The sequence below is a fragment of the Macrobrachium rosenbergii genome, chromosome 48 (assembly GCF_040412425.1).
Source record: "Macrobrachium rosenbergii isolate ZJJX-2024 chromosome 48, ASM4041242v1, whole genome shotgun sequence".
Taxonomy (NCBI): Eukaryota; Metazoa; Arthropoda; class Malacostraca; order Decapoda; family Palaemonidae; genus Macrobrachium; species Macrobrachium rosenbergii.
The window spans coordinates 26,865,586-26,889,096 of NC_089788.1; the positions used below are offsets into that span (position 1 = coordinate 26,865,586).

At 35.5% G+C, this 23,511-nt stretch overlaps 1 protein-coding gene across 1 annotated transcript; it reads left to right on the forward strand.

The window, feature by feature from the left end:
• Positions 1–9,278: 9,278 nt before the first annotated feature.
• On the forward strand, positions 9,279–23,080 carry LOC136831713 (transcription factor CP2-like). Its single transcript, XM_067092336.1, has 6 exons — positions 9,279–9,392; positions 13,887–14,094; positions 16,062–16,243; positions 18,941–19,133; positions 21,144–21,365; positions 21,986–23,080. The coding sequence occupies exons 2-5, from the start codon at positions 14,020–14,022 to the stop codon at positions 21,354–21,356; spliced, it is 663 nt and encodes a 220-aa protein (XP_066948437.1). The 5' UTR covers positions 9,279–9,392; positions 13,887–14,019; the 3' UTR covers positions 21,357–21,365; positions 21,986–23,080.
• The last annotated feature ends 431 nt before the right edge of the window (positions 23,081–23,511 follow it).

Consider the following 23,511-nt stretch of genomic DNA (forward strand, 5'->3'; position numbering starts at 1 on the left):
GACTGAAAATGATAACACTGATGTACCATATACACCTCAATCTAACAGTAAAGATTCAGAGTGTGATGCTCAGTTGACTAGAAGTATGAGAAGTACTAGAAGTAAATTGCCTGCAAAATTTGACGATTTTTTAGTAACCAAGAAGTAAATTGTTATTTATTTAGTCTGTCAAGAAGTCATGGAGTTTATACACGGCACTGCAGTTATGTCTTGTAGAATACATACTGTATTCTCTATGCATACAAATATGTTCTTTTTTATCTTTAAAACTCTTATCTATACAATATATGCGTGTTCATTTTTTTTTCATTCAAAACTGAGGATGTTACAAAATTAACATTTATTGTGTTCTATATATGTTATATATCACATCTTTGTATCAGTTTTAAATGCTCCACGAAGAAGAAGCAGCGCCCGATTCTTCACGCTTTGTAAGCATTGACCGGCGGCGTCTCACTTAATGCATCCTTTTCTTCTATCTCATGACATCGCTTTAATTATCATCACAAATAGTTTATTGACAATGTAAACATGGGCCAGAGATGATTGTTTGTTGTCTTCAAAGCTGTTTAATATTAAGACAGATGGAAATGAGAGAAGTCAGAGAAAGGACAACGTAATTTGTAAAGGTTTCTTAATGGAGAGTGCAGCGGTTCGTGTTTGTAAATTATGAAGCATTAGTAGGTAACAGCGAAGAGATCTATGAAAAATAATATGAAATGCTGGCAAGTGTTGGTATGGATAGTATCAGAAGGGAAAAGGTTATCGTGCACAGGCACTGCAGAGTAATTGTAATGGGTGATGGTAGAATGAATGAAGATAAAGTCACAGTGTAGGCGATTCTGGGAAAATACCAGGGTCTAAGCATACAGATCTGAAAAAGAAACGAAGCCTCTCTTAAAATCAAACTTTGGATTCATGGAAGGATTGTTGAATCAAATCTGTTAGCAAAGTGCGGATTTTGAATAGAGGAAAAAAAAAGAAATTGCTGTGAGGAAGCGTTTATGTAGTATATATGGAGTTAAAAGCCCTGAAGGGTGAAATTTAGAGATATGACGACGTGGTTAAAACTTTAGCATATGATACCAGATGAATCTTTGGTACTTTGGCGACATGACAACGAAAGTAAGTGATGCTATTTTTTATCAGTAATAAAAAACTGAATCAACTTAGCGTCACAGAATAAAAATATTAAGGTTAAAAATAAAGTCTTTTACTCATGTCGAGCTTCTGAGGTAATGATAAAATGAAGCTAGTATCATATACAGCATCCTCTACAAGAATCCTGGTCAGAATTTATTTGCCATTATTCTCTCGAGACTTTAGAATTAATCACTTTGTAAGATCTCCAAGGCAGGGACATTGAGTTAACAAATACTGCAGTCAGAAAATCAAGCAGTCATTAGAGTATGGCTGTGTTCAACAATAACTCAAAATTCATGGGCTGAATGGTTATCCACAACGATAATTCAGAAGTAGCTTTCCACCTTGGAGCAAAATTGATGCAGAAAGGAAAAGCTACATGGAAGTAATTCTTTTGCAAAGCTGTCTGCTTCTTTATGCGCATGCACACCTACAAGTGTTGGTGAACAACAAACCTAAACTTCCATACCTTTGCACTCATTTATAGAAAACCGCTCTAAAATCTTTAAAACTGATGGATTAGCTGAATTAAAAGCATCAAGAGCCCCAAAATGTTTCATGCATCTTTAAACAATAAAATTACCCTCTTTTATTAGCGCTGTTTTTCAACAGTATTCAGAATGCAATACAACTCTGCTGTATAGATCGATAACATTAAAGGAAGTGCATCCTTACCATTAAAAGCATTAATATGCACTTCAAGTCCAATGATAATATTGGTTTTGAAGCTTCGGGTAAATATAAAATTAGTACCCCAGGTGCTGTTCAGCGCTCCATCACACAGAGCAAATAACTTCCATGTTATAATTACAACCGGTGAATTACCGCCAATAACACCTCTGCAGATTTCCTGGAGGGGTTGCTGGCATCCTAAACAGCAGCATCTTATGCCTGGAAAGATTCAAACTATTCTGCAGCTGTCTCCGTCTAAGGCCATACAGGAGAGGGGATCTGAAGTGAACCTCTAATTGTATCCAAAACATTGTTTCTTTCCAATTGCAAATACAAGAGAGCTTGAAAGCTTCTGTAACCTATACCAGTACCTGATAATAGAAGACTGGCAATAGAGGTCCTGTGGTAATACTCCTGCATCACCTAACGAAAAACGTAAAAGCACCAGTGGCTCTCTAATGCCAACATGGTGGCGAGAGTCTAAAATTTCTAATAGGTCAGGAATAGCTGAAGAATACCCCAAATCCGCAAACTAGCTTAGATAAAATAAGGGCTCTGTACAATCCAGGGAGTGCATGACTATCTGCATCCCAAACAACAAAAGGTAAAATTCAAAAGTTTTCAAAATTTCTAGGCACTTTGTTCTGTATCTTAACATGAAAAACTTATGTCAACCTGCATTCAAAAAATAAACTTAAGAATTGGGTTTCTTTCCACACAAGCAATTTTTTACCTTTCATACAAATTTCTAGGTATGGTGATCCAAAAATGACACAGAAATGAATGACAACAGTTTTACTAGTGGAAAACTTGAAGCCATTTAAATCTAAAATTGCTGTACAGTGAAGTTTTCTTTTAAATGTAGACGTTCTTGATTCTGCAACTGAAACTGAAAAGCTGTCTAATAACAAAAGTGTATAGGGAATGTTATGGAGAATGCGTAAAAATACTCAAGTGTCAGAGCAAATAAATTAACAGTGAGAATTCCATGCCTACAAACAGTGTCATATACTGTTTCAAGGGCAAGATCGCATGATACTTCTTGGATGTAAATGCCGTGTAAATAAATGGAAATTGTAGAGCTCATTCTCCAAAAACTATGTTCTGCGTGCGACAGAATACCATTCTCTCCAGTAACCATACAAATGTTGCCATGACCCTCTTTTCCGTACTACAGGAACAAGATTATGCATTAGGGAGGTGCTTGCCACTAAAAATATGTCCTTCCCAGGTTTTAAATATGCAAAGGTCGTGCAAAACTGTTGAGCAACTGTGGTTATGCCATATCTTACTGATAATACTCATTACGAAAACCTTAGTGTTCTTGTAAACATGCTCTATCATTGCATATGGAACTTTATGGGGGCCAGGGACCGAGTCAAATTCTCTCTCTCTGTAAGAGGGATATAGAACATCTTACTGTTACATGTAAAACTGACTGGTTTTTCTTCTTCTTTAAATCAATATTTGTTGCATGAAGAAACTTCTGGTTTTAGGATGCTCTTTAAAATGCTCACCCAGTGTGTTACCCTACTGAATGGCTCTTTTAATCTACTGAAACCAAGCGTATTAGCAAATTTGCCAGCAATTTCATTAACTCTTCACTGAAATGAAGAGGTTAAAGCTCTTTTATTCACTGAAACGGGATGACCAAGACTGATACTAAGGTACTTCTATTGCATGTCGTAATTGTGCTCTACATATTTATGGTTTTGTTCAGTGCTGTTTCTGCGACTCCTAGTCAATGCAGCCCTTCTTAGCTTGATGTAATATCTGAAGTTCCAGTTACCACCACGAAACTGAAACTCGACAGAATAAATCCATTGTTTCTGAGTACAATGAAGCTGAATGAGGGGTTCCAGTTAGTTATGGCATCATCAAGACCTCTATGTCTCCCATTTCACTATGTCCTTTTATGTAATGCTGGATAAATCCCTGCTTCATCCCGGCGCCACAGAGGTGATCTGTGCTCATCTTGTCAATGAGTGCATGACCACTTGGATGGCAGCCATCCAATGTTCACCAACAAGGCAGTTAAAACTCCCTATCAAAAGGTCAGCACATGACAAGGTACATGTCTTTGTATGAAAGAGAGTGGGTTACCCTATATCATGGACCCCTAAGTCTTCACTTTCTACCATTTTGATGCTATGTGATTTCTCTTTGCATTTGTTAAAGCAATACTCTATAATATGTCTGCTCTTCATATCTTTGAGCTGGCGAAATTGCTGACGACATTGACCAACCAGGTCAACCTCATCAACATTGGATACACTGTCATTTAGGGGGAAGTGACGAATGCATTTTGCAGATTTTCTTGTAATGTCAATCTGCACTGTTACTGCTTAAAGAGAGTGAGTCCCTTAGGTATGGGGTATTAATGTCTTACATCAGGGATGGCCAACCTATGGCGCATGCGCCAACAGTGGTGCACTGCACGATTGCAAGTGACGCACTATACCCCAGAGATAATAAAAGAAAAAAACATGCCTGCTCATAAAAAAAGAAAAAATAATAATACTAATAATAATACTGATTTCTAAAAAAAAATACAAAAAAGAATTCAAGTAACTTACAGCTAGAAGTGAGTTTTACTGAGATTTGTTCTAATCTAAAACATAGAAATAATTTTTATTTGATTTTATTGTACAGATGGAACTTATTGATCTAAAGGCAAATTCAGTACTGAAGAGTAAATTTAATGAACTTCCCTCACTCCCAAGTGCATCTGAAATGCTTAATTTTTGGCGATCATTACCATGTGAACATTTTCCAGAACTGAGAAAATTTGCCCAAAGTTATGCCTGTCGCTTTGGAACAACATACAGATGCGAGCAAGCATTTTCATCCATGAAAATGATCAAGAACAAACTGAGGTCGCGACTATCCGATTCAAATCTGAAGAATTGTCTGTTGCTCTCAGTTACTAATTTAACTCCTAATATTACAGATTTGGTGAAAGCAAAGCAAAGTCACAAGTCTCATTAAACCTAGTTATGTTTATTTTTCCTGCATGTGAAATTACTTTTCTTTAAAACTGCTAACTGTGTTAACATATTTTTATTAGTACTTTCAGAAATAACTAATGAATATTATCAATACAAATTCAAAGTGTCAATAAAGTAAGTACAGTTTACCTTGTATCTATGTTAAATCCTTTCCTTTACAACTGCTACATCTGTCCACACTATCATATATATATATATACATATATATATCAAATGATTATATGTATAACTGCCAAACATGTCCAAATTACCATACTTAAAGGATTGAAAGGGGGTTAAAAGTTTGTGTGGCGCATCTGAATTAGAAGTGAAGAAAATTGGTGCATGGGAAACAAAAGGTTGGCCACCCCTGTCTTACATGCTTTACCGTCAACGCAAAATCACAAGGAAATATTCACGAATGAAAAGCATCAACTCTTCATACTTAGCCCTTAGATCTTGCCAGTTACATTGCAATTTATTCAGAAAATAATAGTTTATTTGCTGGTGTTTCTGAAGGGTACATAACATAGCTACTAAATATTTTCACTGTAGGTAGTATCAGCCCTTTGTTGGCCGAATCGCTTGAGCTTCAGACTTCACTCGATGGGCCGGAGTTCAATTCCCGCGGCCGGGTGATGAAGAGTTAGAGGAATGTATTTCTGGTGATAGAAATTCATTTCTCGCTATAATGTGGTTCGGATTCCACAATAAGCTGTAGGTCCCGTTGCTAAGTAACCAATTGGTTCTTAGCCACGTAAAATAAGTCTAATCCTTCGGGCCAGCCCTAGGAGAGCTGTTAATCAGCTCAGTGGTCTGGTAAAACTAAGGTATACTTACTTTGTAGGTAGTATCCTTAGATTTTAAGAACGTAACTATAATTTTTGGTGTTTTGTGAACGTCCTCTGGCATATTCTAACAGTCAAATCCTCTGCATCTGACTTTTGAAATTATGTCATTTTTATTTAGTATTCTGAACACTTACTATTACTTGGATTGTGCTCCATGCTACACCTGATGCTTTTAACAACTGGTGTGCTAGCTCTATGCTCTGGTGCAGAGTAGATGTTACACAGCTTTTTATTTTTATACGCCTGAGAAGGATGTGCACATGTGGAACAACTGTTGGATTACAACTGGTAAGAAACACCATGATCTTCAAATAAAATGACAATCATTCCGAATCTAAGAACCACACAACCTCAATATTGTTGAGGACACATGACCAATATTTCCTCAACAGGAAAATCGTACAAATGTTTGTTAAAATTCACCCCTCTTCTTTATAAAAATTCAGGAGAGGTTTGAATCCACCAGCATCTCATTGCCATTTCTCCTTACGTTGCTGAGCATATAAGATTATGTTCTCGATTTGCTATGAACAAGGGTAGATTTCTTGCCAGGCTAGGAAAAATATCTAATTCCTTCCTTTGCAACAACATACTGAATCCAAAATACCTGCCGCTACTCTAAGCCAGATTGGGATTTATGTAGTCTCTCAAAGAAATTCATTAACAAAGGTTTTGTCACACTAGTCAGCTGAACGAGTTGTGTCGCACACTGCTCCATTAATATCAGTATTATTGCTAAATCTATTTGAAACATTACAGCCTGCAACAAAAGCTTCCTGATTTTCAAGAGAGATCCCGGGTTCTTACTCATCAATGTTCTCTCCCTGTCTCATGATGGAGACCCAGAGGAATTTCATATACAGGAAGAATTTTTTAATCTTTGTTCTATACAGCATTCTCTTCAGTAAGGTGGCCATATCACAATTTCCTTTTTGCAGGACGAGTTTGGAGATGAATCTCCTGGACTTTTATTGTGACCATAATCTACTGATGACAAGATTGTTAAGAGTAATTGGGTTTATATCTTATCCAAAGGCTGACTTCTCTTTCTCAACGTGGAAGCATTCATCAACTCTTGTCCGGGGCACCCATCTCTCACTGACGGCCTTTGTGCTTAGCAATATTTCTTTGAATGATCCGCAAAAAGTTAGTTTCATACTAGGATATTCATTTTAGTGTCGTCCTAAAGCTGATTTTTCACAATTTATTGTTGAAAGGCTAAAAAATTAAAAAGAACGATAACAGCCCATATCAGTTAACTTTTTCAAGTTAACTGAAATAAGAAAATTTCTATGCTTTATGAAAAAAATATTTGCATAAATTACAGTAAGAGATATATAATTATTTTGCACAACGCAAAAGTTTGATAAACTGATTTCCCTTTATAAAGAGTCTATTGATGTTTATTAAACAGTAAAAGCTTTCATTTATAGCATGGGGAAAAGGCCAATGATCCTTCTCACCTTTACCTAATCTTTTGCCTACAATGATCGACCGATACATTACTAGTACAGCAGATAAAATATTGCATGACAATATCAAAACGACGCCATAGCCTTCCATGAATTCCACTCTTCTATTAATGGCACCAGTAAGTTCTGGATCCAAAATGCCCACTTCCTCCCCTACCTTAAACCTATAGTATCAACGTCATTAGGACGGATCCAAGATAGGCCACTCTTGCGTGATAAGAGGTTCACGCATATACATTCATATGCACTCTACTCATCGTTTCATGCAAATGTGAAGAATGCTGAGAGTCTGGCCCCAATAGGATCACACCTCTCCGGTCCATGAGCCTGTTCTAAGGGCTAGTTTTCCCCTCTGCGATACCAACTGAATAGTCTTGAAAATCCTCAGGTGCAAATACTCTTAACATTAGCTACGAGAATGAACTCGACTCCCAGCAATGGTATTCCGTCTTGATAATCAAGACAGTGAAAATGGGGAATTAGAGAGGTTGGACGGTAAGATTAAAAGTGGAAACTTAATCAAATAGGCCAAAAAGCATTCAAAGGTGCAAACGGAGGAAATCCGTGCTGTAGAAGTTGGAGCTGTTGAATAGCAAGATGGAAAGAAGTTACTGAAATGTGAAACTGGAGGAAATAATACTGAAAAAGAAGGAAAAAAAAAGGACTGACACTTAGCTCAGCTGGTCCAAAAGCAAGAGCTCTGAGTGACTAGAAACTGCCCAACAAAGAGCAGGTCATCCGGCCTCAGAATACTGCTACCGGATCTTAAGCCTTCTCCGAAATCAACAGCAGAGCCAATATTTGGGAGGGAGAGGAGGAGGCGACAGACTGGTGACAGGTATTTGTATATCAACAGTTTTGGGCTTAGGATGGTCTACATGACAAAAAAAATAAGACTATGAGTTGAATCATACACAGACTTCCTATCAAAGATGAAGTGCTCTGGTCCTATGTACACATTTCTAGCATTGCTGAGAAAACTCTAATGCAAATTTGAATACAGGTAAGAAGCACACACACACACACATATATATATATATATATATATATATATATATATATATATATATATATATATATATATATATATATATATATATATATATATACTGTATATATATATATATATCATATATATAAATATATATAAATATATATATAAATCATATATAAATATATACATAATATATTTATAAATTATATAATTTATAAATTATATAATTTATATACATATATATATATATATATATATATATATATATATATAATATTATAAATATATTTATATATATATATATATATATAAATAATATATATATACAGTATATACATAAAATCGTGGTTTCTAAGCCAAGCCATGGATCGAATACTGGCCGGCGCAGAAGTACTTATCAGTAGATTATTCCCAAGGTAGAGAGAATTCGATATTAAACGATATTTGTAGCTTTACATTTGTCAGGATAAAAAAAAGTTACGCCTGTATAAGTGAGAAAAATTCAATATATTATCATATGTATATATACATATATATATATATATATATATATATATATATATATATATATATATATATATATATATATATATATATATATATATATATATATATATATATATATATATATATATATATATATATTGAATAGTAGCGCTAATGGTACTCTTGGTCGTCGCTTTTCTACAGTACAAGTTGAAGAATTCGATACTGCTTTAAGTCTCTATCCATCGTTTGGGATGGTGCCCCGAACTGAACAGCATACTTTCTCCTAGTGGAATCTTAGTAATGCACTGACTAACATTAGCTTTTTCTCCTTATATATACGGTACATAGTGATATATAAGGAAGAGAGAAAGAGAATTTTAAAAGTGAATCATTTTCTGCCTTCCCGCGATTCGGCCATTGTGCTTGAGAGACGGAGGAATTCTCGATCTTTTTCACAAAAGAAGAGCGCTATTTTTTTTCCAAACCAGGGTCTCCGTTTAGATCTTTATTTTACCCTTTACTATCCGATTTCGTGCTCACACGTGTAACTTTTAAACAACAACTGAACCGAAACCGCCTCTGTTCTCCCCACACCTGCCAAGCGGAATCACAGGTGCAACAGGCGAAGGGTGTCCGATTGTCGGCACAATACAACAGCAAATCTTTTTCCAGTTCAGCTTACAATACGACTGTGGCACGACCTACGTCTGCGCGCTCTCTTCACACTAAAACTCGCCAATCGGAACTCATCCCTTGGAGCATCACGTTCACGGCGAAGGAACAGGTATGAAAAAATACACGAGTCCATAACTCCTCTCTCTCTCTCTCCCCACACTGAAACCTAACGATTGCAGTGTGATTCTCATTTCAAAATTTTCCCTGTATTTTGATTCATGACATTTCCAGGAACACTGTTTTCCCGCAGGCTGTTTTTCTCAAATTTGTCATTAAATGTACTTAAGTTCTGCTATTCGCGTCATTTCTAATCATCAGTTTATACACACACACACACACACACGAGATCACTCCCAAGAGAGAAAGGAAACAAAAAATGAACAATTTCTTGAGGAATCATTAGTGCCTCTGTTGACCTAAGGAGAGATTAGGTACCAGACGGTTGTTCCAGATGAAGGACAGGTGCAGTAACCTCGTCGTCAAAAGGGCTTACTGGGAACAGGAAGGATCTCCTCCTGAAATCAACACCCTCTTCCTTAGGGGAAACTGGTATAGTCGATGAGAGAGACATATTGCGTAGTATGTGTGGCATAAGAAGAACTGAAAAGTGAGAAACTTGTGGATGCGTAAAAGTGGTAATCATGTAAGTAAAAAAAAGTATCAAGTGTTTTGTGCGATGGTTCAGCCATGAAATAATATAGAAGATAGGTGGTGGTGAATTGAGTGTGCAATTCATCAGTGTTAACAGGGAGCAGGAGAGAAGGCTGGCTAGCTGGCTGGAAGAGATTCCCAGGCTTGGTTAACGAGAAATTCTCCTAATGATGTTTCTGACAGCATGTATCAAATACCTGTGACAAAACCATATTGTGGGCAGTCTGGAAAATCATTACCACTACGAATCAAACAGCATCAATTTTCTGTAAGGAATGGTCAAATATTAAATGTGCTATAGATACACTAAAGAGATTCTGATCATCCTATCAACTGGAGAGGAGCAAGGTCCATAGGCAACACTAACTTCAAGTGGTGACTTGAAATGATATACAAAGGCAATAGTAGTGATATACAAAGGCAATAGTAGAAGTGATAAGAACTACTGCGCAACAATGCCCATTCTGGAATCAGAATGAATATAGTCTACCTTATTTACTTATATTTTATACACTATAACTATTTAATATTACTGTTCATTTTCTTTTCATGGTAATGTTCGGAACGTTATCTGTTTTTTGGTGAAATTTTTAGAGTGCTGTGGCTCGTCATCATCTTAAAATTTATCATTAATCATAATTCCCCTATGATGTTAGTTAATTCCAGACAGTGAATTCGTATTAAGTGTCATTTGGGGTTTAATTTTTGTGACAATAAAAAATTTGTAAGTGTACAGTATAATCCGCTATCATGCGGGATGGGGTCATACTGATTCTAAGTACAGAAGCTGAATTTCACAGGATTCGATATCATCTATCTCTTTTGACGGCCGAATGGTCAAGTCGACCATTTTTCACCAATGTATCTAAACCAAGGGCTTAGGTTCGAATCCAGGCCGGCCCAGATGCAGTTATGTTAAAAGTTTGAAAATAGAGGGAACAAGCTGTATGGTCCAAGAAATACAACTGAAATGACAAGCGGATGCTGAATACGAATGGAGTAAAATTGGTCGAAGCTGCAGGTATTAACTGGGTGTAACCGAGGAATTGAAAGGGTTCAGAAAATGCACTGATACATGGAATAAGTGAAGAGGTTAGCATAGGAGACTGGAAGGCTGAGAGTATTTTAAGATAATTCGGTCAAGTGAAATGGATGGAGGATGAAGGGATGGTGAAAAAAGGAAGGAGGGTGGCCAAACCTAGAGAGTGCTGGATAGACGGAGTAATTGATATTGGAAATGAAGAGCTTCAATAACCAGGGAGCAGGAGAGTGAGTGACATTGTATGCGTAATATAAGGGGGTTTGACTGCTGTTGAGAATCCTCCTGTGTAAGAGTATGAAGAGGCAAATGCCACAGAAGTTTGCTGCACGGGAGTTCATCCACGATTCAGCGATTAAAGTTTGAATGTGGGGGTGAGCACTGTCGTACTCTTTGTCGCGAGACTAGCTGCTATGAGTAACGGCCTGGTGTGTGTGTGTGTGTGTGTGTGTGTGTGTGTTTGTGTGTGTGTTCCAAGGACAATAAAACGAGACTTCGTTTAAATGTGTGTGTTCGTGATTGGAGATGTGTTGCCTAATAAGTAAGTTCAGTTCACAAGTGTTTCCCAACTCTGAAGCGGTTACCCGAACCATTTGCTGAAAGGAATTCTCTACCGTATTTAAAACGAACAACAGAAAGTATCCTACCTATTTGTTCAAATAAATACTAAATAAAATAAAAGTAGCTAAGACAAAATAATGCAAAATAATCCACATACCAACGATAATAGCAAATAAAAAATCATCCGTCATCAGGCAGAGGCACCTTTGTCACCATTGTTCTTTCAATTCACAGCTTAGAATTCCATATGAAAAAATCATCACAAGCTCCGATGCAAGGATGAAGCCCGCTTTGGTTTCACCTTTCTTTTTAGTCTTAGCTTCGTCACAGTCAGGTCGGTGGCGCTCTTAGCGCAAGACCATGTGGATTGATCTTTCATTACCCGAAAACAAGGATGGTTGAGTGTTATTCAAAGGTAAAGACCAAGCAATGTGGCTGAGAGGCCTCTTCGGCTCCTCAAAAACAAGGGAGAAAAGAAAGTTATTCTACTGGAGCAGTTTACCCTGGTGCTGGAAAACACCGATTAAATCCCCTCACCTTTACGACTAGCCTTCCGTACCTGGCACACCAAAGTCACTTTCTTCATTCCCTTCGGGGGTAAATCTAATTTATCTTTTCCTTCAGATCTAGACTATATAAGGACTTCAGGTTGTCCGTGTCATGGACCTTTGCATTCAAAGGTCACACGTCTGAAGTTCGAGTTCTTCCTCCTCATAAATTTAGATCCTGGTCATATACATATATAATATATATATATATATATATATATATATATATATATATATATATATATATATATATATATATATATATTCTACTTATTGCTTTTTGTAACAAGAGCTGTTTCGTCATGCCACTCTGTGGTATTGTCAAGTAACTACAATGTGGATTTATAACCTTTTTGTTTCTCCTTCTTGAGGGAAAGTGCATTGGTAACCTGAAGTAGTGTGACTGGTCGACGAATTTTAAGACTGAACTACTTTTTGGGGCCGAAGCCATAGGTACAAAGGGGCAAATATGGAGAGCAGTGTAGAGGCGTAAATATATTGTTAAATAAATATTCAAATTGCAATATAATGGCAGAGCATTTACATAAAATTGTTTATAACTCTACGAAATCTTACTTGTCCATGTTTGAGTGTTTTTACAAAAATTATAACACATGAAAAAATTTACATTTATAATAATACATGTACTTACGATTCTGTAGAAAACATATTTCTTCATGTCAGTAAAATTGTGCATATAAAACCAAATTTGGAAGCATTTATGCGGATGTCAGCCACTAGTTATCATTTGTGACTCTTGCTGGGTGGGGCCTCAAGGGATTAAAAGCAGTGAGTGCTCTTTTCACATAAGCACTCACTGCTGAGATTTTGTAGGCGTCCAGGCATTCTCCTCATGCATTCAAGAAACAGCCGACATTCATTACTTCTGTATATAGTACAGTAGTTTTGATTTGTCCTTCTTCCTGCATTTAACCAGGACATCAAGAAGTGGCTGTGCTCTGTAGTGAAGTTTAGCGTGGGTTTCTTTCCAGGGCATCTGCTGGTTTCTTTGTATCATCAGCTTCTTTAATTGGAATTAAATTATCGCCAAAGTACCATCTTCAATTTTCGATGTTCTTAAAAGGTCCTCCCTTCCAAGGTAACCATGTGCATTTTTAGAAAAAGGGGCCTTCGTGAAGATCCCATGGTTTTCCATCTACTTGCTGAAATGGCTTCCCCATTGGAAGAGCAAGCTGACCTCCGTAGTGTAACCTTCTTTTCATGTGTCTCATTTGTGCCCAGACAATGCGTTGATAAACGTGAAAGCGCTTGGTACTGAACTTCTGCCTGTCATTTTCCTGTGGGATTCGCTTATATATATATATATATATATATATATATATATATATATATATATATATATATATATATATATACTGTATATATATATATATGTATATATATATATATGTATATATATATATATATATATATATATATATATATATATCAAGGCAGACAGAATTGGATATTAAACGACATTTGTAGCTTAATGCTTGTAAATACTGTAAATCACGGTTACACACAAAATTATATATAATTATATATATATATATATATATATATATATATATATATATATATATATACATATATATATATATATATATATATATATATATATATGAATATTATTTATATATAATATATATATATATATATATATACACACACATATATATATATATATATGTGTGTGTGTGTGTGTGTGTGTGTGTGTTTGTGTGTGTGTGTGTGTGTCTGCTTTACGTGTGTGAGAAAAAGTTTTATGAGATTAACAGCAATTTTATTTCTGCCCTATCAGATACATAAAAAAAAAAAAAAAAAACAGACTAGGCGGAGCGGCAAGTCCAAAGGATTAACAAAACCGCCACCAAGAAAACCAAGAGATATAAAAGTGCAAGTAAATAAAGCGGCGTAAACAAAAATAAGGGGGAATGATGGACAAGCAGACTATCCGCAATTCAGGTGGCAGCTCGAAACAAGACAACAGTAGATCGGAAAACGAACAGGTGAGAGTGATTCGTCCTCTGCATGTTTCCCTTGGCATGTAAGTTATCGTCATTGGTCGTGAAAGTAACTGACGTCAGCAGTAACACACTGACGCCAAATATATACACGCACATGTACCACCCAGAAAGTGAAACGCTGGATCTAAATCCTCTAAGAATTTACACTATACCTATGATACATTTACACACACACACACAAATACTGTACATATATGTATAAATATATATATTACATATATATACTTCTTCTTCTTCTTTTAACGTGCTTTTTCACATTTTTTTATGGGGTAATACATACGTGTATATATATTATAAAATACACATTTTCCGTGTATACCAGACAAAGAAAAACCCACAAAACACGAAAACGAAATTTATTAAGCTTTCGAAGGGACAGCCTCCCTTCCTCTTCAGAATACAACTGTATTCTGAAGAAGAATAGAATGGATTCTTTGAAAGCATACCTTGGTTATATATATATATATATATATATATATATATATATATATTATATATTTGAAAGTATATATATATATATATATATATATATATATATATATATATATATATATATATATATATATATATATATATATATATATATATACACACGAGGTCTGTAAATAAAGTAAGAGACTAGTCTCATAACGTTCGATCCGACAACACGGAGATTCCCCTTCACGGCAGTCCAACATCAACGCCCCATGTAGCTTTAGTTCAAGCCGCAAACTCGTGGCGTCAACAGACGGAGGACTGTGTTCCCCTTTCGCGAAGTGATTTTTTTGTGTTACGAAAATGAGCGAGCAGTAAAAAGCAACGCTGTATGATTAAGTTTTGTTTCAAACTCGAACACAATGGCACTGAAGATTGTGCCAAACTTAAACAGGGAGATTGCTTTTGTCAAGAGCACAGGTTTTCAGCTGCTCAAGATAAAACTCCAGACCAAGAATCATTTTCAACGGATTCTCGGCCTTCTGAAAATGCTTTGAACTATCTGACAACCTGTGCTCTTACCAAAGCAGTCTCCCCGTAGGCTTGTTGAAGTTGCCCAAGTTTCAGTGGCATTGTGTCCGAGCTTGTAAAAAAACTTTAATGCACACCGTTGCTCGTAACTGCTCCCTCGTTTTCGTGGCACAGAATACAATATCACTTTGCAAAACATGCATTCAGGGTTTGCCTGTTTACACCACGGAGTTGAGGCTTGAACTGAAGCTACATGGGACGTTGATGTTGGACCACCGTGAAGGGGAATCATGCAGTGTTGCCAGATCAAACGCTGTAAGACTAGTCTCATTACTCCATTCACAGGCGTCGTGTATGTGTATATGTATACGTGTATATGTATATATATATATATATATATATATATATATATATATATATATATATATATATATATATATATATATATATATATTTTTTTTTTTTTTTTTATTTATATTTTCTCTCCTTTCAATAGTTTTGTTTTAGCTCCCGTCTGGGTAGGTCCTTCTTTTAGTGTCATGGTGCCTCTGATATTTTTAAAAGAATTAGCATTTTAAATGAGACAATACTGTAGTGTTTTTAATCAGTTGTTGTAATAAATGTTATGATTAATTATTGAGTCAGCTAGCTGTATTTCAGCCTTGAAAATGCAACAATGTAGTTGTGAAACGTCGGCATTAGGAATAAACTATCAACTGTATTGAGTGCCTTTCCCTGGACGCCTACGAGTATATATATATATATATATATATATATATATATATATATATATATATATATATATATATATATATATATATATATATATATATATAAGCATAAATTCAGATTTAAATGTGTACGCAAGCGCAATAGCCACCAAAGAAAACAATTACCGTAATAATAACAAGCCATCTTTTTAAACAATATCGCAAACAAAATCTATTTTTGTCACTTAATAGGAAACCATTATAATAGCTAAAGCATGAAAATATTTATTTCAGTGGTGCCTGTCGCTTACTTCCCCTCCGTCCACAACACGCGAGTGGCTCATCCACAACGGCTTCCAACAGTTCGTTGACACTTTCTCACATTACTCAGGACTAGACATGTTCCGACTCTCCAAAACCGACTTCAGGGAGATCTGTGGCCTACCAGGACTCACGCTATTTGAAGCATTGAGGAGGTGGGTATGAAAAGTTTGAGTACGCAGTCTAGGTCCAATATTTACTATTTACATGAATTACGAAGGGAACAAAGTCAGGCATTTGAACTATTTTCTATCAATAATCAAACATCAATGATAAAAGCTAGAGGTATCTACACATAAGAAGACAATCTGCAAACTTACATAAGACAGCATGCATTCCAGAAAGCAAACACATATATAAATACATATACATATATTATATAGATATATAGATAGATACATATAAATACACACACACACACACACACACACACACATATATATATATATATATATATATATATATATATATATATATATATATATATATATATAGGATATATTATATCATGATATTCTCTTGTAGGATGTATAAAGTATGAATTTTCCAGAATATTATATGATATGCTTTGTAATTGCCGTATGATTTTTCTTTATGTAGCGTACTCTGTATATTGTTAATAATGTAAAAATGTCTGTAATGTAAGATTCACAAATATTAATGATTTAGATACCTTAACAGCGTAATCTAAAATTAATAATATGTTTCTTAATAATAACGTAGCGGGAGAGATAGTTTAAGTTAGACCAGATGTTCTAGATGCCATCAGTAAGATAAACGTGTTGACAGATAACCTCTCCATCGCCATAACATTTTGTCTGTCGCTTTTGTTGCAAGTCGAGTGCCATCAGTCGAGATATGTATGAAGGCTCACGCTCTTCGTTGGTTTTATAAACACGCCAATCAAATGATTAGCCACCTGCTGGTTGTATCAAATGTATTAAGGCTTTGTCCAAAGCGATTTCCCTTAAAGTCACATATGCCTTTTTTAGAGAATTACTGAGAGTAAAACCACATGGTTATTTCGTAATATAGTTTCTGAACGTGTTCTCGATCGATTGCGTTATGTTTTGTAAGACTGCATCAGTCAATTCTGATCGCATCTCATGTGACTGGAAGTCCAGAATGTTCTTTTGTGTCTCGCTCCCAAAACGTTTTAGAATATTCTATGGATCTCGGCCTCAAACCGTTTTGCCTCAATAATGACGTCATCTAGTTCTTTTGCTTCTAGCTGGAATCCTAAAAATTTATTCATTCTGGTTCTAGAGACATTTTGTGCTCTCTCTCTCTCTCTCTCTCTCTCTCTCTCTCTCTCTCTCTCTCTTTCTTTAAAAGAGAGAAGTTAATAACATAAAATATTTGTATGGTCATTAATATCTAATTTAGTTTTTGAGATCTAGCATTAGTTTATAACAGTGTTTGAAACGGCGGCTATCAGAAAAGTGTGTTAAGTGAATTTCAAGCTGCAGTAATAGGGGTAACCTTGTGAAAGTTTTCACAAGCTTGTATAAGGCAAAGTGAATTTTACAAGTTTGACTATGGTTAATGCTTATTTTGAAATGAAGATGTGTTATTCAAAACGAATTGATTTTTGTGAGTGTTATTGAATTGTGTTTATTAGACTGATCAATTAAGTGAGATTTTTTTGTAAATTTATTTCATTTTTTACACATTTCAGTTGTGTGTATCTTTTATGTTCTTGTATTTCCTAATTATTTGCTTAGATTCATTTCACATCTTAGTGTTTCTTAGTGGTTTAACTTTTGCTTTATTAATTTTGTCTCACATATTTGATGGTTTAATTTCGTTTCTTATCTAAATTAAAGCATTAATTAAGATTGTGATTTAATTCAAGAATTAATTAAATTTTGTTGTTTTTTAGTAAATTTTTAACAAAATTAAGAACGTGAATTCTGATTATAAAAATTTAAGAATAAATTTTTGTATTTAAAATCTTTTATAACAGTGTTGCATTTATGTTCACCAGTGGTAGGATTAATTGTGTGAATAAGGCAAAGTGATAAACATGTTTTGTTCCTTTAGTTTTGCTGAAGTGAATCGAGACCAGGGAGACAGTTAAAGTTGTTTGATGGAGTGATGCCCTTTTAATTAACTTAAGCACATATAAATACCTCACAAGAATTTTGATAAACTTAGTCTGATTACTCACATGATTAGTAAGCTTTTTAAGGGCTTACTATTGCCTTTAGAGTACTCAGTCATATTTTTATTATGAGAGCTCAGGTATCTGGCTGAAGTGAGGTAAATTTTTGAATTCCATGATAATTAGTGTAATAACCAGGTACCTGGAACACTTTGTGACAATATATATATATATATATATATATATATATATATATATATATATATATATATGTGTGTGTGTGTGTGTGTGTGTGTGTGTGTGTGTGTGTGTGTCCTGTGTATGTAAGTACACACGACTAAAGGCTCATGGAACAACAGTGTATCTTGCATCTACCTCTAATGGTCAAGTCTCTGACAAGTACAATAGATATTGACAGGTTATAAGTAACATGAAGACTTGCCGTGACTCAGATTGCCTTGCGTATATTCACTGCAGGAGTGGAAGCATTGACATTTTGATAAACAACAGGAAAATTATTTCAGTGAACAGCTATTCAAGTCATTAACAATAGCTTAGGCCAAAGCCCCGTCCTCAGAATTACAGCTTTTCAAGATTTGACTCAAGGAGATTAGGCCTTATTTAGGTACTGACAGATAAAGGGCCCATGAAGGCTACTACATTGCATCAGGAAGAAAGTTATGTATTTAATGCTAGTTCATGTCTCAGCCCGATATCAATTAATTAACTCTCTTTGCTCTTCCATCAGACCACAATCGTGCGTACTTCGTCTGTACATCAAGGCTGACAAGAGAAAATGCTACAGGGCCATGTTTCTACAAAAGTTCTCCTACGACGATTTTGTACTCAAACTGTCAGAAATTCTAAATTGTACACAAGACTCAATAAAACAGATTACAATGGAACATTCCACTGGCATTCACATTCTGGTGACTAGTGAAGTAAGTTACGGCTTTATTATTGAGTTTAATGTTTTTTTTTTATTCTGAACCCTCAGTGAATGGTGTTCGAGAGGCATCAGTACACAAGATGCATATTCATTTACAGTGCAATTTTCATAACCTGTTCTCTATAGGTCCAACAGTCCTTAATCCAAAAGTTTTCAATTTCAAACCTTTCATGTAAGTGCATTATATTGGCTTACAGCATAGCAATATACCCTGAGCTTTACAAAATATTTCAAACTTGGGCAAACTGTGGAAGGCACAGTTTCACAATAGTTTAAGAGAAAACTTTGTATAGCACACTGATCTGAGATGGTGCACCACATTGATAACGAATCAGAACGGGTTGCTGGTGTCCAGAACCGATATCATTCTGTAATGTAATAACCTTAGACTTACTCTCTGGGATAATTTAATAACAACCTCAGTAAGATTATATTCACCAGCTTTTTTGGGTAAGGTTTATTAAAACGCCTGGTAGGGTTTCCTTGCTTGTTCATAGTTTTAAATTGTTTCAGAGCACACTTATAGGTAAATTGTCAAAAGTTCACAACCTTAGACAGGCAATACCTCTCCAAAAACAAGTTCCAATCTTTTTATAAAGAATCTAAACATGATGTTTCTTTGTTGCAGGATCTAAACATGGTTTTCAAATTATGGTGGGTGCAGGACTACTTGGGCATTCATTTTCAGAAAAGCTCTCTGGTGGAGATAGCTGTAGCAAATACCTTCTCACTGCAATTAAGTCGCTTACACTAATTAAAAATATGCAACTTCTGAGCCTATACTTTCTGTTTCTATGCATATCCTGCAACAAGTCCAAGTCTTTTATATCATACAAGTCTTGCATAACAAAAAATCATCGCGGTGCCGTTTCTCTACCTGCTCATTTAGAATATTTGACTTAATGATAAGAATACCCGCAACTGTTTCCAGCAACTTCCCTATCTCGAAAATAGGTTCTTGCCATTCCTCTAAGACTATTGTAGGTTAAAAAAAATCTTTCCTTTCACAGTATTATGAATCACACTAGTCCAAAAACTTAGTCAAGCCGCACTTCCTAGTAAGCCTATGTCAGAGGTCATTTCAACAGACACTTTCCATTGTCAACAAGGTATAAATACAGCAGAGTGCCATACTACAGGTATGATCAATAACCATTGACCATGGAAAGAGAATAGCTTTTTAAGAGTGGGACTGCCTAAGGATGCTGTCCAAATGATGGTGCCATAACACGTGTTTTGCCCGGCTGGAATTTCAAATACTTTCCTCTTCATTTTCGCTATCTGTCAAGCCGTCACTTGTGACCTCTAGAGAACATGACCAAGAAAGCTAAATGCAACGAGGAGACAATAATCTTTACTATGAAGTGATAGTAACAGCTTAGCAGAGATGTTATATTGTAACTAAAGGTGATTTTTTTTCTTAAAGTAATTTTTTTCCATCTTATATGAAAAGGCAAATTTGTACAATAATTAATTCTAATTCATAGTTATATACTGATAGAGCTTTCAAATCTAAGTTGAATTCTACTGCACATAAAGACACTGAAAAGATTTAACAATGGGAATTTGCTATGCATAATCTGCTTTTCATTCAGCTCATAAACAGACATGTAAGAGCAATTTGTAACTGACGGCTGTTTATGTATTTACTGATTTCTTTAATATCTTTACTAGAACATCACGCGTGGACAAAAAAACAGAATTATTCCTCCCCACCCCCATGCCTAAAACCCTAATCCATTTGAAAGGCAAATTAATCGCTTCCTTTAATTTTAGTCAGTTTTTTTTTACCAGTCCTTCCTTCACATCACTGTTAGGGCTCTGGATTGACTGTTTGTCCCTTCAACAGGTCAAAAGTTAGCCTAGCACAAAAAAAAAAAAAATCAGAGGACACTGATGAAAATGTTTGAAGTTGGAAATATCAAAATTCAAAAGGGAGTGAAAGTGAACTAGTCATTGCTGATGGCTTCCATTCTTCAATTTTCCCTGTCTTTTTTGGCAGGTGATAGCAAACATGGAAGATGAGTCCATATTTGTCCTAGATATTAAAAAAGAAATTCCGTCAACAAGTGCAGAATTCGACACGGCAACCCATAGTGATGACGACACCAATGAAGAGACCAATCAAGATGAACTTGTTGAAGATGGAAGAAAGCAGCCAACAAGGCTAACAGTTAAACTTAGAAGCCAGGAAGAAGAAAGTCCTGAGAAATAGCTTCCTCTTGTAAGTATGACGAAACTCATAACTACATGTAAATGAGATAGGCAGGTATTTGGCAGCTGTACGTATACAGTACAGTATTTTCCACAATCGCTCCTACACAAACAATGGTTGACTCCATAGAGTATAAACTCGTTTACTGCAAGCTAGTTGTGCCCCCTGACCCAAGCCAGACCAAGCACACAGGGCCACTAGTCACCAAGCCATTGCATTCTTTATCCTTACTATAGGACAGGGCTAAACTGCTAAATTCAGCTTTGAAGTTTATTGGTCCAGCATGAGAAGAAGTTAACATTAGCAGATGGATGCTTCCTTTGTTTAGTGGTGATGCTTTCTATTTAGTCTCCAGTCTTTTCATGTATATATTGTATTTATTTATGAAATCGGTTTGAGAATTCTTTTCCTTTGCTTACTCTGCTGGATCTTGAGCCTCGTTCTGACCTACCGTCACGCTGACCCTTTTGTCATTGTCAACTGAAAAACTTGAACCATAGACCGAGATACGTTCCCTGGTTATCTAAAAGCATTTTCAGGCTCTAAGAACTTTTTGAGGCACCCCAGGTTATACTGTAAATAGTGCTAATATTATTATCAAATATAACTATTACATCCTTTTTTTTCAGGTGTGAACCCTCTGAACGACAATCAAGATACAGAACGATATATGCACCCCTGACATAAAAGACGCTCAAAATAAAAATGTGTAAAGATAAGACAATTTTTCTTGAGGTTCAAGTAGCTTTGTAGATACTGTTCATGAGATTTTAATTTCATTATGATATTTATCCAGTTGCTTGAGATTAAACTAGAGAAAACTTCACACTACCAGACTATAACATGTTCTCTACATGTTGGTCTCCCAGTGAGTTAAGCAACTCTGGATCTAGTCAGACTAGTCTCTCCCTAAAATATTCGAGGAGTCACTTATAATGGCTCTGGAAATTTAAAAATAATTCCAGTAGCTATGAACTTCAATGATCGTCACTTGTCGGTTTGAAAAGAGGCAAGTTTAAGAAAACATTAATGAGCTTCCAAATAGTACTCTTTCCAAGACAAATCTGGTGTAGTTACTCATGCAAGCAGCTTAGGAGCTCCAGTACAATCCACTAACACTTGCACCACTCATCTCATATTTAGGGTAGGGACATTAACTCTACTCATAACCTCCTCCTCTTCAAGTTAGGAACTAGCAAAGAAGTTAGTTAGTTATAAATGATTTGTTTAACCAGACCTCTGAACACTAGCAAAGAAGTATACACTCCCATACCAGATATCTAGAGTTAGTCTCTGCCAGAAAACTTAAACTTTTAGCCATCAGCATTTCCAAATTGGTTTTTTCTGATTGACATCCCAGTTTTGTATTATCTATTCACAATGCATAACTTCTAATGTATATTTTTTTAACTGTGATTTAAGAAAAGGAACCTAGAAATGTTGATTTCCGAATTTTACCGATCATTTTATACTTATCGGTTATTCACCATGTGCTATAAATATAACCCTTTATACGTAAGTATGCATGTTAGTTGGAAAAATTACGGTATTATGTATGAGTAGAATACAACATAGTTTGTATTTCTTTATTTAAAATATTACTGTAAGATTTCCTTTTTGTTTTCTTACTGTGGTAACCTAATTTTGACGTCTCACGTCTCTTGGTTTCCTCGGTTTAAAAACAAAATCGTGGAAGAAATTTTGTTAATAAAAAGGTTTTGTAATTGAGTATTTTATTCTTTTACTCCCAGCATCAGTAACCTTCAAACTTTAACGATTCCACTGGAGAACTGAGATAAAATCGGTTACTATTTTCCGGAAGACTTTAGGGGGTGCCTCCCTCTTTTGACTTTGATGTGAGAATTTTCTGTTGAATATTTCAAGTTTGGTGTTGATATAACTGGCCTTGCACTTTCACTGTTCTTTACAGGGTCTTTGACTGTGTCAAGCCACCTGATGGACCTCTATATCAACGTTATGGAGATTTAGGCCATTTAATCTCATTTCCATTGCAACGTGTTTATCATTTTATTAATCTAAGTTGTTGGATGATGGAAGCTCATATCCGAGATTTTGAGAGAGAAATGTATGGCTACCCCCTTATGCAGAGGAATGATGGAAATCCACCTATGCAGTTTTCCATTAAGTTGATCCT